This window comes from Nerophis ophidion, linkage group LG14, assembly GCF_033978795.1.
Source record: "Nerophis ophidion isolate RoL-2023_Sa linkage group LG14, RoL_Noph_v1.0, whole genome shotgun sequence".
Lineage (NCBI taxonomy): Eukaryota > Metazoa > Chordata > Actinopteri > Syngnathiformes > Syngnathidae > Nerophis > Nerophis ophidion.
The window spans coordinates 5,570,237-5,592,302 of NC_084624.1; the positions used below are offsets into that span (position 1 = coordinate 5,570,237).

Consider the following 22,066-nt stretch of genomic DNA (forward strand, 5'->3'; position numbering starts at 1 on the left):
TGTTTGTATCGTGGGAAAGCGGACGTGAAAACAGGCTGTCGACACGTCACTCGGGTCCGCATGGAGCTGGAGGGGGCGTGGCCTACAGCTATCCTGAATTTCGGCAAGTATGCCTCAAATTGATGCGTAAACCAACTCTCTAAGGAGGATCGCAAAAAAAAAAAAAAAGGTCATTCTACCGCTCTCATCCGTGCGAGTTTCTATTTTACGACCTCATCTTTTTCAGCGCCACCTTCTTTTAATGGCGTCCTCATTTTTTTCCCCCCCTCTTATCCGTTAACGACGGCGGGGCGGCATAATAACACCTTTGTCTCGGATCTCCCTAATGGCGGTATAATTAGAAAATGAAGGGGCTGAGGCGACGCTCTTGCCACTCAAGCGAGATCTGATTGCCACTGAGAGGAAAATCGATCCCGTCGGAGCTCTTATTTTTGAGGCGTTTCAACACGGATCACGTTGCCGGGCCTCATCGATCGCCACCAGCGCGTTCTGATGCCACGGCCGGCGCCGTTGAAATCCATGGCATTGACGTTACATTTGTAGGAATCGGGCCGCTTAGAAGCGGTTAGCGAGTCATTAGCATTTTAACAATCAAGAGCGGGGATACTTCTTCATCTAAGAAGAGTCTGGATCAATTGATGAAAACCCACATGCTATTGATTTTTTACTTTGAAGCTCAGAGTGTGATAAAGCTCTCGTTTTTTTTTTTTTTCAAAGTTACGGAAGCCTTGCGGTGCTCCTGACTCTCACTATTATGTTAGATACACTATGGACTGGACTCTCACTATTATGTTAGATCCACCTTGGACTGGACTCTCACTATTATGTTAGATCCACTATGGACTGGACTCTCACACTATCATTTTAGATCCACTATGGACTGGACTCTCACTATTATGTTAGATCCACTATGGACTGGACTCTCACTAGTATGTTAGATCCACCTTGGACTGGACTCTCACTATTATGTTGGATCCACTATGGACTGGACTCTCACACTATAATGTTAGATCCACTATGGACTGGACTCTCACTATTATGTTAGATCCACTATGGACTGGACTCTTCACTATTATTTTAGATCCACTATGGACTGGACTCTCACACTATTATGTTAGATCCACTATGGACTGGACTCTCACACTATTATGTTAGATCCACTATGGACTGGACTCCCACAATCATGTTTGATCCACTATGGACTGGACTCTCACACTATTATGTTAGATCCACCTTGGACTGGGCTTTCACATGTAAGATCCAGTATGAACTGGAGTCTCGCTATCATGTTTGATCCACTATGGACTGGACTCTCACTATTATGTTAGATCCACTATGGACTGGACTCTCACACTATTATGTTAGATCCACTATGGACTGGACTCTCCCTATTATGTTAGATCCACTATGGACTGGACTCTCACACTATTATGTTAGATCCACTATGGACTGGACTCTCACACTATTATGTTAGATCCACTATGGACTGGACTCTCACACTATTATGTTAGATTCACTATGGACTGGACTCTCACTATTATGTTAGATCCACTATGGACTGGACTCTCACACTATTATGTTAGATCCACTATGGACTGGACTCTCACAGTATTATGCTAGATCCACTATGGACTGGACTCTCACAATATTATGTTAGATCCACTATGGACTGGACTCTCACTATTATGTTAGATCCACTATGGACTGGACTCTCACTATTATGTTAGATCCACTATGGACTGGACTTTCACAATATTATTTTAAAATCATTTATGAAACATCGTTAGTAATTTTTCCTGATTAAGATTAATTTTAGAATTTTGATGACATGTTTTAAATAGGTTAAAATCCAATCTGCACTTTGTTAGAATATATAACAAATTGGACCAAGCTATATTTCTAACAAAGACAAATCATTATTTCTTCAAGATTTTTCAGAACAAAAATTTTAAAATAAATTCAAAATCAAATTTGATTCTACAGATTTTCTAGATTTGCCAGAATATTTTTTTTCAATTATAATCATAATAACTTTAAAGAAATATTTCACAAATATTTTCCGTCGAAAAAACAGAAGCTAAAATGAAGAATTAAATTAAAATGTATTTATTATTCTTTACAATAAATTGAAAAAAAATGTACTTGAACATTGATTTAAATTGTCAGGAAAGAAGAGGAAGGAATTTAAAAGGTAAAAAGGTATATGTGTTTAAAAATCCTAAAATCATTTTTAAGTCTGTATTTTTTCTCTAAAATTGTCTTTCTGAAAGTTACAAGAAGCAAAGTAAAAAAAATAAATGAATTCATTTAAACAAGTGAAGACCAAGTCTTTAAAATATTTTCTTGGATTTTCAAATTCTATTTGAGTTTTGTCTATCTTAGAATTAAAAATGTCGAGCAAAGCGAGACCAGCTTGCTAGTAAATAAATACAATTTTAAAAATTTAGGCAGTTCACTGGTAAGTGCTGCTATTTGAGCTATTTTTAGAACAGGCCAGCGGGCGACTAATCTGGTCCTTACGGGCGACCTGGTGCCCGTGGGCACCGCCTTGATGACCCCTAGGATACAAATGCTTAAAAAAATACAGCAATATACATCTACCTATAACTTAATACTTAATAGTTAAAAGTGATGTCATGCAGTTTATTGCCTGAGATGATCAGAACTGGCATTCATGCGTGTGCAGTAGAAAATAATGTCAAATAAATAAGCTTACGTATAAAATACTACACAGTCTAGCTCCATCCTATCTTGCCGATTGTATTGTACCATATGTCCCGGCAAGAAATCTGCGTTCAAAAGACTCCAGCTTATTAGTGATTCCTAGAGCCCAAAAAAAGTCTGCGGGCTATAGAGCGTTTTCCGTTCGGGCTCCAGTACCCTGGAATGCCCTCCCGGTAACAGTTCGAGATGCTACCTCAGTAGAAGCATTTAAAACTCATCCGTATACTCTAGCCTTTAAATAGACCTCCTTTTTAGACCAGTTGATCTGCCGTTTCTTTTCTTTCTCCTATGTCCCCCCCTCCCTTGTGGAGGGGGTCCGGTCCGATGACCATGGATGAAGTACTGACTGTCCAGAGTCGAGACCCAGGATGGACCGCTCGCCTGTATCGGTTGGGGACTGAGCCGCCTCCGCTTGAGATGGTTTCCTGCGGACGGGACTCTCGCTGCTGTCTTGGATCCGCTTTGAACTGAACTCTCGCGGCTGTGTTGGAGCCACTATGGATTGAATTTTCACAGTATCATGTTAGACCCGCTCGACATCCATTGCTTTCGGGGGGGGAGGGGGGTTGCCCACATCTGAGGTCCTCTCCAAGGTTTCTCATAGTCAGCATTGTCACTGGCGTCCCACTGGATGTGAATTCTCCCTGCCCACTGGGTGTGAGTTTTCCTTGCCCTTTTGTGGGTTCTTCCGAGGATGTCGTAGTCGTAATGATTTGTGCAGTCCTTTGAGACATTTGTGATTTGGGGCTATATAAATAAACATTGATCGATTGAAGCTTACAGTAAAAATGACCTGACCAGGCTTTACAGGACATGCATGCTATTTGTTTTTCATCCCACTCGTTCCCCCTCCAACACCCCTGAGCATCAAGCGCCAGCTCATAAATCTTCAGGGCAGCGACCAGGAGAACGTTTTCCAAAGCCCTTTGTTTGAAGAGCGGGCCTTGACAACAACAACAGTGTACATTTGCAAGGAGGTCTTGGAAGGGACAATGACTTTTTGATAGGAAAAAAAAAAAAAGAAGACTTACTGCACTGGTGGCCTTGGACCAGGACGTCTTTGATGGCCAGCAAGCCGTGCTGCCCGGAGGTTACGGCCTCCACCACAATCTGAGGGGAGGAGAGAAGACCATAAAATATGACGCATGGACGCAGGATACCTGAGTGCTGCGGGACTATTACGTTATTTTTGCAGTTATGGGGGCTTTTCCACATGAAATACTTCCATTGCATTTGAGCCTTAACAAGATCAAGCCGGCATTAAGCTATTTTAAGAAGAATAACGTCAATAAATCTTGTGTATTGCCTCCTCTCTTTATTGTCCATGCTGCTTATAGGCAGGACTTTGCTATGGTCTTGTCTTTCTGGTCATGTTCCGTTTAGTTTTTGACTCCATTAGTTCCTGTTTTTGCGCACCCTGGTTTGTTTTAGTTTACATGACAACCTGGCTCATTTGTTTACACCAGGGGTCGGCAACCTAAAATGTTGAAAAAGCCATTATGGAGAGGCAGAGCCGACGGTCAGACAGCGGGAAAGGGCACGCTAGAGCCCTGCCCAAGATGGCGGCAAGGAGGCGGAAAATGCGGCGGAGCGTGCTGGGAGCGACGCCGCAATCTGATTCAGGTGCGTGGGTCGCACTTATCTCCTCACAGTGTATAAAAGGGGAGAAGGAGGAAAGATCAGGGAAGAAAGTGGGGTGTCCGCGGCAGTGACCGGAGAGCGAAGAGGAAGCAAGATGCGAGAGACGACGGCGACGGCTGAAAGAGCAGACCGTGAGCGAGCAGAAGGAGGAAGGAGCTGAAAAGCCACCCGACCACGGACGAGCTTTATTGAAAAATAAAGAAGTCAAACCTGCTCAAAAGCATGTTCTTCCTGGGTGGTCCACTGAACCCGAGCGACGACAGCAAGAGACTGTCACAGCCATATTGGACCAAAAAAATAAAAGCCATATTACATACAGATAGTGTGTCATGAGATATAAATTAAATTAAGAGGACTTAAAGGAAACCAAATGAGCTCAAATATAGCTGCAAATGAGGCATAATGATGCAACATGTACATACAGCTAGCCTAAATAGCATGTTAGCATCGATTAGCTTGCAGTCATGCAGTGATCAAATATGCCTGATTAGCACTCCACACATTGAAAGAGTTATATTGGAACAACCCCCCCCCCCCAAAAAAAAAAGACTGTCCTGCACCGAAAAAAAAGGATTACTGTATATATATATATATATATATATATATATATATATATATATATATATATATATATATATATATGTATATATATATATATATATATATATATATATATATATATATATATATATATATATATATATTATTGTTATTATCATCATTATTAATATTTATTAGAAGTTTATATTGTTTTATTTTATTTCTGATGTTATTTTTACTATTATTTTATTATTATAACAATATTTTTTATTATAATAATAATAATAATAATATTTATTATTATTTTGTTCACCTGCTCTTTCTTTCTTTTCTTTTTTTGGGGTGGGGGGGTGGGGCGGTGGAATCGTTGGGATGTAAAAAAATTAGTTTGACATTTCGGATAGTAATGGGGAGGAAAGTATGCTGGATGCCGATAAAGATTAAATGAAAAAAAAAAAAAGCAGTTATTTTCAAGTCCATCTGTTCTAAAAAGAACCAGCTTAATAGAAAACTACTAGTTGTTGATCAAAAAAAAGCAAAACTAGTTTTGAATTATCTCTGTCATTCATATTCATTGGTTTCTTTAAAAAGGAGGTGAAAAAATTGTGGAATTTGTTATAAAAAAATTGTATATAATATATATATATGTATATATATATATATATATATATATATATATCCATCCATTTTCTACCGCTTATTCCCTTTCGGGGTCGCGGGGGGCGCTGGCGCCTATCTCAGCTACAATATATATATATATATATATATATATATATATATATATATATATATATATATATATATATATATATTAGGGCTGTGAATCTTTGGGTGTCCCACGATTCAATTCAATATCGATTCTAGGGTCACGATTCGATAATTTTTCGATTTTTTTTCGATTCGATTTTCGATTTAAAAACGATATTATTCCGATTCAAAAGGATTCTGTATTCATTCAATACATAGATTTCAGCAGGGTCTACCCCAGTCTGCTGACATGCTAGCAGAGTAGTAGATTTTTGTTAAAAAAAAGCTTTTATAATTGTAAAGGACAATGTTTTATCAACTGATTGCAATAATGTAAATTTGTTTTAACTATTAAACGAACCAAAAATATGACTTATTTTATCTTTGTGAAAACATTGGACACAGTGTGTTGTCCAGCTTATGAGATGCCATGCAAGTGTAAGCCACTTGTTCTTTTTTATTATTTTTATAAGTGTCTAATGATAATGTCAATGAGGGATTTTTAATCACTGCTATGCTGAAATGATAACTAATATTGATACTGTTGTTGATAATATTCATTTTTGTTTCACTACTTTTGGTTTGTTCTGTGTGGTTTGTGTCTCCTTTCAATTGCTCTTTTTATTGCAGTTCTGAGTGTTGCTGGGTCAGTTTCGGTTTTGGAATCGGATTGCATTGTTATGGTATTGCTGTGTATTGTTTTGTTGGATTGATTAAAGATTTTTTTTTTAAAATAATTTTTTTAAAAATGAGACTCGATTCTGAATCGCACAACGTAAACAATTCGATTCGTATTTGAATCGATTTTTTCCCACATCCCTAATATATATATTTATATATATATATATATATATATATATATATATATATATTAGAGATATGTATCTCGTCTCGATTACTGTAACGTATTATTTTCGGGTCTCCCCATGTCTAGCATTAAAAGATTACAGTTGGTACAAAATGCGGCTGCTAGACTTTTGACAAGAACAAGAAAGTTTGATCATGTTACGCCTGTACTGTATATACCTTTATATACATATATACATACATATATACCTATACTGTATATACCTTTATATACATATATACATATATATATACCTATACTGTATATACCTTTATATACATATATACATACATATATACCTATACTGTATATACCTTTATATACATATATACATACATATATACCTATACTGTATATACCTTTATATACATATATACATATATATATACCTATACTGTATATACCTTTATATACATATATACATACATATATACCTATACTGTATATACCTTTATATACATATATACATACATATATACCTATACTGGCTCACCTGCACTGGCTTCCTGTGCACTTAAGATGTGACTTTAAGGTTTTACTACTTACGTATAAAATACTACACGGTCTAGCTCCAGCCTATCTTGCCGATTGTATTGTACCATATGTCCCGGCAAGAAATCTGCGTTCAAAGGACTCCGGCTTATTAGTGATTCCCAAAGCCCAAAAAAAGTCTGCGGGCTATAGAGCGTTTTTTGTTCGGGCTCCAGTACTCTGGAATGCCCTCCCGGTAACAGTTGGAGATGCTACCTCAGTAGAAGCATTTAAGTCTCACCTTAAAACTCATCTGTATACTCTAGCCTTTAAATAGACCTCCTTTTTAGACCAGTTGATCTGCCGTTTCTTTTCTTTTTTCTCCTATGTCCCCCCCTCCCTTGTGGAGGGGGTCCGGTCCAATGACCATGGATGAAGTACTGGCTGTCCAGAGTCGAGACCCAGGATGGACCGCTCGCCTGTGTATCGGTTGGGGACATCTCTACGCTGCTGATCCGCCTCCGCTCGAGATGGTTTCCTGTGGACGGGACTCTCGCTGCTGTCTTGGATCCGCTTTGAACTGAACTCTCGCGGCTGTGTTGGAGCCACTATGGATTGAACTTTCACAGTATCATGTTAGACCCGCTCGACATCCATTGCTTTCGGTCCCCTAGAGGGGGGGGGGGGGGGGGTTGCCCACATCTGAGGTCCTCTCCAAGGTTTCTCATAGTCAGCATTGTCACTGGCGTCCCACTGGATGTGAATTCTCCCTGCCCACTGGGTGTGAGTTTTCCTTGCCCTTTTGTGGGTTTTTCCGAGGATGTTGTAGTCGTAATGATTTGTGCAGTCCTTTGAGACATTTGTGATTTGGGGCTATATAAATAAACATTGATTGATTGATTGATTGAGATATATATATATATATATATTTTTTTTTTTTCTTTTTTTTTTCTTTGAGGCCATATTGCCAAGGCTTACTGTATCATTTGCACAGCTGTTGTTTCTCCAGTCCAAAATAAAGTAAAGTGTTGGACGAGCATGACATCATTTCTGAGCCCCGGGCTGGCGTCTGCTAGAACAAACGGTCAACAGCCGTGTCAGAGGGTGAAGTGTGAAGTGAAGTGAATTATATTTATATAGCGCTTTTCTCTAGTGACTCCAAGCGCTTTACATAGTGAAACCCAATATCTAAGTTACATTCAAACCAGTGTGGGTGGCACTGGGAGCAGGTGGGTAAAGTGTCTTGCCCAAGGACACAACGGCAGTGACTAGGATGGCGGAAGCGGGAATCGAACCTGCAACCCTTTAAGTTGCTGGTCACGGCCGCTCTACCAACCGAGCTATACCGGGTGTGTCCCAGTTGCTGGACTGCAGTGTGGTAAAAAATATTATTTTACACAGGTGTTGCCTGCATTACCGCGTCAGGCCTCCAGTCTTCTCCTGCTGCACGCCAGGGCTTTGCCGCACCTCTCACAGATTCCTTTTGTCGCCTTGAAACGTGGAGGCGGAGACACTTCCCATTGTCATCCGGGAGGCAGGATGCCTTCAGATAAGGCCGTCTAATTATTAATGCCATTTTTTTTTTTTTCTGTGTGTGTGTGTGTCACGCGGCGTATGAAAGCGAATATCCCGGCTGACAATCACGGCCTCATTACCGGCTAATTTGAAGAAAATTAAAAGGCTAAGTACTTCATATATCGCCGTCAGACAAATGAACCGGACCCCGCTGCCTAATTGAAATCCTTTGTTTGTGCACACAGACATCAGTCAGGCGTTCTAATAGCTGCCGTATAATTGATTCGGGCCGTTCCGTGATAGCGGCCCCGGCGTAATTGGGCCTGACCCGCGGGACGCACGCCGCGGCGCTGTCATCAGAAAGTTCAGCCTCCTCGTTTGTCAGAGGGACGGGCCGGCGGGCAAACACTCGACGCCGCCGGCCTTTTCCCCCGAGGGAGGCGGCTAAGTAGTACATTACAGCAGGATTGATTAGCTCGGCCGCCGCCACTACTGTATCGGAATCAAGACAGATGAGGACATTTGGTTTTATTTATTTTTATTTAACTCACGTTGCTGCGTGCATGACGCTTCCCTTACGCTTCCCTTATTTTGACTCAGGGGCCACATTTAGAGACAAAAATGTGTCTGGCGGGGGGCGGTATATTTATTTTTAGGAACACTAATACAAAACCTCACAATAATGTCTGATTGAATGCTAAAAATGTTAGACCGCCTTAAAAAACAATTGAATTCTAAATTTTTCTATGAATGATAAAACACTGAATATTGACAACATTGTCGGGCTTGCCCCTTGCAGTTTGGTTGTGTTTTAGTTTTTCCTCCGTGTGTGTGTGTAGTATTTCCTGTCTTTAGTTCCTGTCAGCACTCTTATTTTGGTTCAGTTTCCTGTTTGTCTCCTTGAGTGCTGTGTCCCCTCAGTTGCGGCTGATTTGCACTTGGCCACACCTGGTGTCAATCAGCCTGGTCCTATTTAAACCTGTTTTTTCCTCCAGTCAGTACTGGATTTTTGTCAATGTCATGTATTGTCGCTCATGTCGTTGCAGTGTAGCGGTAAGCTATATTTGGTAGCTTTGTGTAGCTTAGTGTCTTTTTTTCCCTGCTTCCAGTTTTGTTTGTTCATAGCCTAGTTTGTTATCCGCCTTGTGCGCGCTATTTGTTTTGTTTTGTTTTAGAGTGTAAATTAAAACCATGTTTTCTTACTCAATGCCAGCCTCCTTCTCTACATCTTGGGGTTCGTCACAAACTAACTCTGACAAAAATATGAACGTCACACCCCCTATCGATCGACACATTTTATAATTCAAGTGAAACGCAACAAAAATGCAACAAACAATGAAATATGAACGCGAAGAGTACAAAATAAACCCAACTGCGATCTGATATATTTTTGATATATCACTAAGCTGTAGAACTTGGTGGTGAAAGCCTTGTCTGAGCTGCTGTGACTTTCATTACCACAGTCACTATTTAGATGACCATAGTAACTAATTAGATTACCATAGTAACTCATTAGATTACCATAGAAATTGGTATATCCTCCATAAACGCAGATTGAAATTGAAATACTTTGTATAGTTCAAGATCAGGCCTGGGCAATTATTTTGACTCGGGGGCCACATTTAGAGACAAAAATGTGTCTGGCGGGGCGGTATATCTATTTTTAGGAACACTAATACAAAACCTCACAATAATGTCTGATTGAATGCTAAAAACGTTATGATAAACCGCCTTAAAATACAATTTAATTTTACATTTTTCTATGAAGGATAAAACACTGAATATTGACAACATTGTCGGGCTTGCCCCTGACAGTTTGGTTGTGTTTTAGTTTTTCCTCTGTGTGTGTGTAGTAATTCCTGTCTTTAGTTCCTGTCAGCACTCTTATTTTGGTTCAGTTTCCTGTTTGTCTCCTTGAGTGCTGTGTACCCTCACTGCAGCTGATTGGCACCTGGCCACACCTGGTGTCAATCAGCCTGGTCCTATTTAAACCTGTTTACTCCTCCAGTCAGTACAGGATTTTTGTCAAAGTCATGTATTGTCGCTCATGTTGCAGTGTAGCGGTAAGCTATAGTTGGTAGCTTACGGTCTTTTTTTCCCTGCTTCCAGTTTTGTTTGTTCATAGCCTAGTTTGTTATCCGCCTTGTGCGCGCTTTTTGTTTTGTTTTGTTTTAGTGTGTAAATTAAAACCATGTTTTCTTACTCAATGCCTGCCTCCTTCTCTGCATCTCGGGGTTCGTCACAAACTAACTGTGACAAAAATATGAACGTCATACCCCCTTTCGATCGACACATTTTACAATCAAGTGAAACGCAACAAAAATGCAACAAACAATGAAATATGAACGCGAAAAGAACAAAATAAACCCAACTGCAATCTGATATATTTTTGATACATCACTAAGCTGTAGAACTTGGTGGTGAAAGCCTCGTCTGAGCTGCTGTGACTTTCAGTACCACAGTAACTATTTAGATGACCATAGTAACTAATTAGATTACCATAGAAATTGGTATATCCTCCATAAGCGCAGATTGAAATTGAAATACTTTGTATAGTTCAAGATCAGGCCTGGGCAATTATTTTGACTCGGGGGCCAGATTTAGAGACAAAAATGTGTCTGGGGGGGCCGGTATATCTATTTTTAGGAACACTAATACAAAACCTCACAATAATGTCTGATTGATTGCTAAAAACGTTATGAGAGACGGCCTTAAAAAACTGTTTTACATTTTTCTATGAAGGATAAAACACTGAATATTGACAAAATATGAATGTCACACCACTTTCGATGACCATAGTAACTAATTAGATGACCATAGTAACTAATTAGATTACCATAATAACTGGTATATCATCCATAAGTGCAGATTCTAACCATTGAAATACTTTGTATAGTTCAAGATCAGGCCTGGGCAATTATTTCGACTCGGGGGCCACATTTAGAGTCAAAAATGTGTCTGGGGGGGCTTGTATATCTATTTTTCTGAACACTAACACAGAACCTCACAATAATGTCTGATTGAATGCTAAAAACGTTATGAGAGACAGCCTTAAAAAACAATTTTACATTTTTCTATGAAGGATAAAACACTGAATATTGACAAAATGTGAATGTCACACCACTTTCGATGAACATAGTAACTAATTAGATGACCATAGTAACTAATTAGATGACCATAGTAACTAATTAGATGACCATAGTAACTTATTAGATGACCATAGTAACTAATTAGATGACCATAGTAACTAATTAGATGACCATAGTAACTGGTATATCATCCATAAGTGCAGATTCCAACCATTGAAATACTTTGTATAGTTCAAGATCAGGCCTGGGCAATTATTTCGACTCGGGGGCCACATTTAGAGTCAAATATGTGTCTGGGGGGGCTTGTATATCTATTTTTCTGAGCACTAATACAAAACCTCACAATAATGTCTGATTGATTGCTAAAACGTTATGAGAGACCGCCTTAAAAAACATAATTTTACATTTTTCTATGAAGGATAAAACACTGAATTTTGACAAAATATGAATGTCACACCACTTTCGATGACCATAGTAACTAATTAGATGACCATAGTAACTAATTAGATTACCATAATAACTGGTATATCATCCATAAGTGCAGATTCCAACCATTGAAATACTTTGTATAGTTCAAGATCAGGCCTGGCAATTATTTCGACTCGGGGGCCACATTTAGAGTCAAATATGTGTCTGGGGGGGCTTGTATATCTATTTTTCTGAGCACTAATACAAAACCTCACAATAATGTCTGATTGATTGCTAAAAACGTTATGAGAGACCGCCTTAAAAAACATAATTTTACATTTTTCTATGAAGGATAAAACACTGAATTTTGACAAAATATGAATGTCACACCACTTTCGATGACCATAGTAACTAATTAGATGACCATAGTAACTAATTAGATTACCATAATAACTGGTATATCATCCATAAGTGCAGATTCCAACCATTGAAATACTTTGTATAGTTCAAGATCAGGCCTGGGCAATTATTTCGACTCGGGGGGCCACATTTAGAGTCGAAAATGTGTCTAGGGGGGCGTGTATATCTATTTTTCTGAACACTAATACAAAACCTCACAATAATGTCCGATTGAATGCTAAAAACGTTATGAAAGACGGCCTTAAAAAACAATTTTACATTTTTCTATGAAGGATAAAACACTGAATATTGACAAAATATGAATGTCACACCACTTTAGATGACCATGGTAACTAATTAGATGACCATAGTAACTAATTATATTACCATAATAACTGGTATATCTTCCATAAGTGCAGATTCCAACCATTGAAATACTTTGTATAGTTCAAGATCAAGCCTGGGCAATTATTTCGACTCGGGGGCCACATTTAGAGTCAAAAATGTGTCTGAGGGGGGGCGGTATATCTATTTTTAGGAACACTAATACAAAACCTCACAATAATGTCTGATTGATTGCTAAAAACGTTATGAGAGACCGCCTTAAAAAACATAATTTTACATTTTTCTATGAAGGATAAAACACTGAATATTGACAAAATATGAATGTCACACCACTTTCGATGACCATAGTAACTAATAAGATGACCATAGTAACTAATTAGATGACCATAATAACTGGTATCTCATCCATAAGCGCAGATTCCAACCATTGAAATACTTTGTATAGTTCAAGATCAGGCCTGGGCAATAATTTCGACTCCGGGGGCCACATTTAGAATAAAAAATGTGTCTTGGGGGCCGGTATATCTATTTTTCTGAACACTAATACAAAACCTCACAATAATTTCTGATTGATTGCTAAAAAAGTTATGAGAGACGGCCTTAAAAAACAATTTTACATTTTTCTATGAAGGATAAAACACTGAATATTGACAAAATATGAATGTCACACCATTTTAGATGACCATAGTAACTAATTAGATGACCATAGTAACTAATTAGATGACCATAGTAACTCATTAGATGACCATAATAACTGGTATATCATCCATAAGTGCAGATTCCAACCATTGAAATACTTTGTATAGTTCAAGATCAGGCCTGGGCAATTATTTTGACTCCGGGGCCACATTTAGAGTCAAAAATGTGTCTGGGGGGGCGTGTATATCTATATTTCTGAACACTAATACAAAACCTCACAATAATGTCTGATTGATTGCTAAAAATGTTATGAGAGACGGCCTTAAAAAACATAATTTTACATTTTTCTATGAAGGATAAAACACTGAATATTGACAAAATATGAATGTCACACCACTTTCGATGACCATGGTAACTAATTAGATGACCATAGTAACTAATTAGATGACCATAATAACTGGTATATCGTCCATAAGTGCAGATTCCAACCATTGAAATACTTTTTTATAGTTCAAGATCAGGCCTGGGCAATTATTTTAACTCGGGGGCCACGTTTAGAGTCAAAAATGTGTCTGGGGGGGCGTGTATATCTATTTTTCTGAACACTAATACAAAACCTCACAATAATGTCTGATTGAATGCTAAAAACGTTATGAGAGACCGCCTTAAAAAACAATTTTACATTTTTCTATGAAGGATAAAACACTGAATATTGACAAAATGTGAATGTCACACCACTTTTGATGAACATAGTAACTAATTAGATGACCATAGTAACTAATTAGATGACCATAGTAACTAATTAGATGACCATAATAACTGGTATATCATCCATAAGTGCAGATTCCAACCATTGAAATACTTTGAATAGTTCAAGATCAAGCCTGGGCAATTATTTCGACTCGGGGGCCACATTTAGAGTCAAAAATGTGTCTGAGGGGGGGCGGTATATCTATTTTTAGGAACACTAATACAAAACCTCACAATAATGTCTGATTGATTGCTAAAAACGTTATGAGAGACCGCCTTAAAAAACATAATTTTACATTTTTCTATGAAGGATAAAACACTGAATATTGACAAAATATGAATGTCACACCACTTTCGATGACCATGGTAACTAATTAGATGACCATAGTAACTAATTAGATGACCATAGTAACTCATTAGATGACCATAATAACTGGTATATCATCCATAAGTGCAGATTCCAACCATTGAAATACTTTGTATAGTTCAAGATCAGGCCTGGGCAATTATTTTGACTCCGGGGCCACATTTAGAGTAAAAAATGTGTCTGGGGGGGCGTGTATATCTATTTTTCTGAACACTAATACAAAACCTCACAATAATGTCTGATTGATTGCTAAAAACGTTATGAGAGACGGCCTTAAAAAACATAATTTTACATTTTTCTATGAAGGATAAAACACTGAATATTGACAAAATATGAATGTCACACCACTTTCGATGACCATAGTAACTAATTAGATGACCATAGTAACTAATTAGATGACCATAATAACTGGTATATCGTCCATAAGTGCAGATTCCAACCATTGAAATACTTTTTTATAGTTCAAGATCAGGCCTGGGCAATTATTTTAACTCGGGGGCCACGTTTAGAGTCAAAAATGTGTCTGGGGGGGCGTGTATATCTATTTTTCTGAACACTAATACAAAACCTCACAATAATGTCTGATTGAATGCTAAAAACGTTATGAGAGACGGCCTTAAAAAACATAATTTTACATTTTTCTATGAAGGATAAAACACTGAATATTGACAAAATATTCAATACAGCCTGGGCAATTATTTTAACTCGGGGGCCACATTTAGAGTCAAAAATGTGTCTGAGGGGAGGCGGTATATCTATTTTTCTGAACACTAATACAAAATCTCACAATAATGTCTGATTGATTGCTAAAAACGTTATGAGAGACCGCCTTAAAAAACATAATTTTACATTTTTCTATGAAGGATAAAACACTGAATATTGACAAAATATGATGTCACACTACTTTCGATGACCATGGTAACTAATTAGATGACCATAGTAACTAATTAGATGACCATAATAACTGGTATATCATCCATAAGTGCAGATTCCAACCATTGAAATACTTTGTATAGTTCAAGATCAGGCCTGGGCAATTATTTCGACTCGGGGGCCACATTTAGAGTCAAAAATGTGTCTGAGGGGAGGCGGTATATCTATTTTTCTGAACACTAATACAAAATCTCACAATAATGTCTGATTGATTGCTAAAAACGTTATGAGAGACCGCCTTAAAAAACATAATTTTACATTTTTCTGTGAAGGATAAAACACTGAATATTGACAAAATATGATGTCACACCACTTTCGATGACCATGGTAACTAATTAGATGACCATAGTAACTCATTAGATGACCATAATAACTGGTATATCATCCATAAGTGCAGACTCCAACCATTGAATTACTTTCTATAGTTGAAGATATACGGTCATTATAACGGCAGCTACACTTTCCATCTTAAAGATCTAAAAAAATTATTTGGGAATGTCCGGCGGGCCAGATTGAAAAGCATAACGGGCCGCATGTGGGCCCCAAGGCCTTACTTGACCCAGATCTGCCTTACATAGTGTGGAGTAAAAAAATATATATATATTAAAACTTCTCAAAATGACCCCACGCAAAAGTAATTATTTCAACAAAAAAAAAAGGCTCATGACGACAAAGGCTTACAGGCAATTAAAAAATAATTAAGAATCCGGTGGCTTCCCTTTGACAATTGTGTAGGTTCGCGGGCAATTAAGGACGCCTATAATTAGTGTTGTGTTCTTAATTAGTGACACTTTCCAGCTGCGGGTTGGAGTGAACAGATCATTAGCCTTTGCAAGTGCAGGCGGCGATACGGCAGATGCAGGAGGACTATCTTACAATTTACCTTTTGCTTGACTCATAACGAGGAACCAGCCTTCATCTTGTAGTAAAAATGCAAACATTGACAAGAACCATGGCTATTTTTGGACTCGGACTTGGAGGTGCTGATTCTCATTCCGGTCGCTTCACACTCGGCTGCGAACCGATCCAGTGAGAGCTGAAGATCCCGGTCAGATGAAGCCATCAGGACCACATCATCTGCAAAAAGCAGAGACCTAATCCTGCGGTTACCAAACCGGAACGCCTTGACTGCGCCTAGAAATTCTGTCCATAAAAGTCAGAGTCCATGGTTCTCGCCCGGAAAAGGGTGGAATGCCATCTCCGGGTTGGGGAGGAGACCCTGCCCCAAGTGGAGGAGTTCAAGTACCTAGGAGTCTTGTTCACGAGTGAGGGAAGAGTGGATCGTAAGATCGACAGGCGGATCGGTGCGGCGTCTTCAGTAATGCGGACGTTGTATCGATCCGTTGTGGTGAAGAAGGAGCTGAGCCGGAAGGCAAAGCTCTCAATTTACCGGTCGATCTACGTTCCCATCCTCACCTATGGTCATGAGCTTTGGGTCATGACCGAAAGGACAAGATCACGGGTACAAGCGGCCGAAATGAGTTTCCAGGTCTCTCCCTTAGAGATAGGGTGAGAAGCTCTGCCATCCGGGAGGAACTCAAAGTAAAGCCGCTGCTCCTCCACATGGAGAGGAGCCAGATGAGGTGGTTCGGGCATCTGGTCAGGATGCCACCCGAACGCCTCCATAGGTAGGTGTTTAGGGCACGTCCAACCGGTAGGAGGCCACGGGGAAGACCCAGGACACGTTGGGAAGACTATGTCTCCCGGCTGGCCTGGGAACGCCTCGGGATCCCCCGGGAAGAGCTGGACGAAGTGGCTGGGGAGAGGGAAGTCTGGGTTTCCCTGCTTAGGCTGTTGCCCCCACGACCCGACCTCGGATAAGCGGAAGATGATGGATGGATGGCTATTTTTCTAAGGATCATGCCAATGCACTGCAAAAACTGAAATCTAAGTAAGATTAAATATCTCAAATAAGGGTGATATTTGCTTATTTTCCGTCTGATAAGTTGAGTGTTTTACTTGTTTTAAGTGTTTTGCTCCTAAATTATTTCAGTAAGATATTACAGCTTGTTGCTGAGATTTGAAGACCTATATTGAGTAAAACATGCTTGAAACTAGAATATCAACTGTTGCAAAGCTGTCTCATCAACACTTGCAAGTATAAATGTCATGTCTTGTGATCATGTTTTATTTAGTAATGTTCTGTTACTTCAAGACTCCAGTAGTTCCTGTTTTTTCACCCCTTTTTTTTGTCACACTGGCGACCCATTAGTTTCACCTGTCTCAAGTGTTGGGTTCACGTACCTGTTTCCATCATGTCATTATAATTTAAAGGGGAACATTATCACTATTTCAAAAGGGTTAAAAACAATGAAAATCAGTTCCCAGTGGCTTGTTGTAATTTTTGAAGTTTTTTTTTAATTTTACACCTCCCGGAATATCCCTAAATAAAGCTTTAAAGTGCCTTATTTTCGCTATCTTCGAAACCACTATCCATTTCCCTGTGACGTCACACAGTGCTGCCAATGTAAACAAACAATGGGAATACTCGGATTTAAGCGATTCAACAGATTACGCATGTATTGAAACAGATGGTCGGAGTATGGAGGCAGATAGCGAAAACGAAATCGAAGAAGAAATTAAAGCTATTGAGCGAATAGCTATTGACGCTATTCGGCCATAGCGTGGGTGTACCTAATGAAGTGGCCCATAGCATGGCTGCCTTATTAGCATCGCCGGTAAAATGTGCGGACCAAACGGTCAGGACTTTCGCATCTTGTGACACTGGAGCAACTTAAATCCGTCGATTGGTAAGTGTTTGTTTCGCATTAAATCCATAGTGGATCTAACATAATATTGTAAAAGTCCAGTCCATAGTGGATCTAACATCATAGTGTGAGAGTCCAGTCCATAGTGGATCTAAAATCATAGTGTGAGAGTCCAGTCCATAGTGGATCTAACATCATAGTGTGAGCGTCTAGTCCATAGTGGATCTAACATAATAGTGAGAGTCCAGTCCATAGTGGATCTAACATAATAATGAGAGTCCAGTCCATAGTGGATCTAACATCATAGTGTGAGAGTCCAGTCCATAGTGGATCTAAAATCATAGTGTGAGAGTCCAGTCCATAGTGGATCTAACATAATAGTGAGAGTCCAGTCCATAGTGGGTCTAACATAATAATGAGAGTCCAGTCCATAGTGGATCTAACATCATAGTGTGAGAGTCCAGTCCATAGTGGATCTAACATAATGGTCAGAGTCCAGTCCATAGTGGATCTAACATAATAGTGTGAGAGTCCAGTCCATAGTGGATCTAACATAATGGTCAGAGTCCAGTCCATAGTGGATCTAACATAATAGTGAGAGTCCAGTCCATAGTGAATCTAACATAATAGTGTGAGAGTCTAGTCCATAGTGGATCTAACATAATAGTGAGAGTCCAGTCCATAGTGGATCTAGCATAATAATGATAGTCCAGTCCATAGTGGATCTAACATCATAGTGTGAGAGTCCAGTCCATAGTGGATCTAACATAATAGTGAGAGAGTCCAGTCCATAGTGGATCTAACATAATATTGTGAGAGTCCAGTCCATAATGGATCTAACATAATATTGTGAGAGTCCAGTCCATAGTGGATCTAACATTATAGTGTGAGAGTCCAGTCCATAGTGGATCTAACATAATATTGTGAGAGTCCAGTCCATAGTGGATCTAACATAATAGTGAGAGAGTCCAGTCCATAGTGGATCTAACATAATATTGTGAGAGTCCAGTCCATAGTGGATCTAACATAATATTGTGAGAGTCCAGTCCATAGTGGATCTAACATTATAGTGTGAGAGTCCAGTCCATAGTGGATCTAAGATAATAGTGTGAGAGTCATGTCCATAGTGGGCCCCCCTATCTCCCGAATTCGGAGGTCTCAAGGTTGGCAAGTAAAGCTGGACCAAGTGGCTGGGGAGAGGGAAGTCTGGGCTTCCTTACTTAGGCTGCTGCCCCCGTGACCTGACCTCGGATAAGCGGAAGAAGATGGATGGATGGATGAAAAGAAGTAACGAAACAGTTACTTTTCCCAGTAACACATTACTTTTTGGTTTAAGTAACTGAGTTAGTAACTGAGTTACTTTTTAAAATAAATAATGGTTTTTAGTAACTAACCCAACACTGCAGACGACTGCAGCATCGGTTGTCAGAAAGTGGTCCTTTTTTTATCAGTTTTTTTATTTTTTACGGACATAAACTATCAACACCTACTTCTTAAAGGCCTACTGAAAGCCACTACTAGCGACCACGCAGTCTGATAGTTTATATATCAATGATGAAATATTAACATTGCAACACATGCCAATACGGCCTTTTTAGTTTACTAAATTGCAATTTTAAATTTCCCGCGGAAGTATCCTGTTGAAAACGTCGGTATGATGACGCGTGTGTTTGACATCTCGGGTTGTAGCGGACATTATTTTCCAGCCCGATCCCAGCTATAAGTAGTCTGCTTTAATCACATAATTACACAGTAATTTGGACATCTGTGTTGCTGAATCTTTTGCAATTTGTTCGATTAATAATGGAGACGTCAAAGAAGAAAGATGTAGGTGGGAAGCTTTTAGCCTTCAGCCACACAAACACAGCCGGTGTTTCCTTGTTTAAAATTCCGGAAGGTGAAGCTTTACTATGGAACAGAGCGGTCAAGCGAACATGGATCCCGACCACATGTCAACCGGCAGTTTTCGGTGAGAAAATTGTGGTAATAAGTCGGCTCTTGACCTAGTTATGAGCGGAGCAGCTGCTGCAGACTATTATCTCCTCCCACGGAGACACTGGCGGTCACTAGACCTGTGGCCACACCCCTCCGACTTTCAGGTACCATATAATCTCACTAAAACACTAGTAACACAATAGGCAGATAAGGGATTTTCCAGAATTATTCTAGTAAATGTGTCTAATAACATCTGAATCGCTCCCACTTGTCACACCTGTGGATCATGTTTTGTTTTGTCATGTCATGTTTTTGATTTTGGACAATCAGTCACGTTTTGCACTTCCTGGTTTTGTTTGTTTCCATGCCAACATCATTAGTTTTCACCTGTCACGTCCCTGCTCTCAGCCTCACCTGTTTTCACTAATCATCACAGCTATTTAAGTCACTCTTTTTCTTGTCTTCGTCCTGGGATCCTCACACTCGCACGCACCCTATCCATGCTGTTCAAACCTCCACGTCCTCGCCCACAGTTTCATGCCGAGTAAGTTTATGTATTTATGCCACAGTGCTATTTTTGTTTTGTATGTTCATAGTTCATTCATGCCAATCGAGCAAGTGTTTCCTGTTTATATTTTGTAGCCAAGTTTTATACCTCCTTGTGAGCGCCCTTAGTTGGAATATTTTTTATTATAGTGTTTGTTTATTTAATAAATCATGTACCTGAATTCATGCCTGACTCGTCCCACATCATCCTTGCATCGAGGAAGCACAAACATCCACAGCCCAATCCTGACCCCACTGCCCTCGCCTTTTTTTCCCTCTCTAGTCCTTCACTCTAACTTTCCTCATCCACAAATCTTTCATCCTCGCTCAAATTAATGGGGAAATCGTCGCTGTCTCGGTCCAAATCGCTCTAGCTGCTGGTGGCCATGATTGTAAAACATTTTCAGATGTGAGGAGCTCCACAACCCGTGACGTCACGCGCACATCGTCTGCTACTTCCGGTACAGGCAAGGCTTTTTCATTGTGAACTTTATCGCCGATGTTTTCTACTAAATCCTTTCAGCAAAAATATGGCGAAATGATCAAGTATGACACATAGAATGGACCTGCTATCCCCGTTTTAAATAAGAACATCTCAAAAAAGTCTGCGGGCTATAGAGCGTTTTCCGTTCGGGCTCCAGTACTCTGGAATGCCCTCCCGGTAACAGTTCGAGATGCCACCTCAGTAGAAGCATTTAAGTCTCACCTTAAAACTCATTTGTATACTCTAGCCTTTAAATAGACTCCCTTTTTAGACCAGTTGATCTGCCGTTTCTTTTCTTTTTCTTCTATGTCCCACTCTCCCTTGTGGAGGGGGTCCGGTCCGATCCGGTGGCCATGTACTGCTTGCCTGTGTATCGGCTGGGGACATCGCTGCGCTGCTGATCCGCCTCCGCTTGGGATGGTTTCCTGCTGGCTCCGCTGTGAACGGGACTCTCGCTGCTGTGTTGGATCCGCTTTGGACTGGACTCTCGCGACTGTGTTGGATCCATTGTGGATTGAACTTTCACAGTATCATGTTAGACCCGCTCGACATCCATTGCTTTCCTCCTCTCCAAGGTTCTCATAGTCATCATTGTCACCGACGTCCCACTGGGTGTGAGTTTTCCTTGCCCTTATGTGGGCCTACCGAGGATGTCGTGGTGGTTTGTGCAGCCCTTTGAGACACTAGTGATTTAGGGCTATATAAGTAAACATTGATTGATTGATTGATTGATTTCAGTAGGCCTTTAAAGATCTAAGCTTGCAGTTTTGTCCGAGCACTAACTACTACGACCACTACCGTCGTTTTTCCAGCAAGATTCAATCTCGAGGGAGCCCCAAAGCATCTGACCGTACCGGCTTTGCATTCATTCTTCTTAACAGTGCTCAGGCTTTATTCTGGAGACTCTCCACGGTCTCTCTGGTTCCATGCACCTCTCGTTAAGTGCCTTTCCCGTCTCGTGTTCGGCGGCGAGAAAAC

General features: G+C 39.8%; 1 protein-coding gene across 1 annotated transcript in view; it reads right to left on the bottom strand.

Moving 5' to 3' along the window:
* LOC133568022 (receptor-type tyrosine-protein phosphatase mu-like) overlaps positions 1 to 22,066 on the bottom strand; it is a 610,514-nt gene that overhangs the window by 413,432 nt on the left and 175,016 nt on the right. Inside the window, exon 4 of the mRNA XM_061919713.1 lies at positions 3,756 to 3,834. Within this exon, the coding sequence (XP_061775697.1) occupies positions 3,756 to 3,834 (79 nt within the window). The remainder of the gene's footprint in view (positions 1 to 3,755; positions 3,835 to 22,066) is intronic.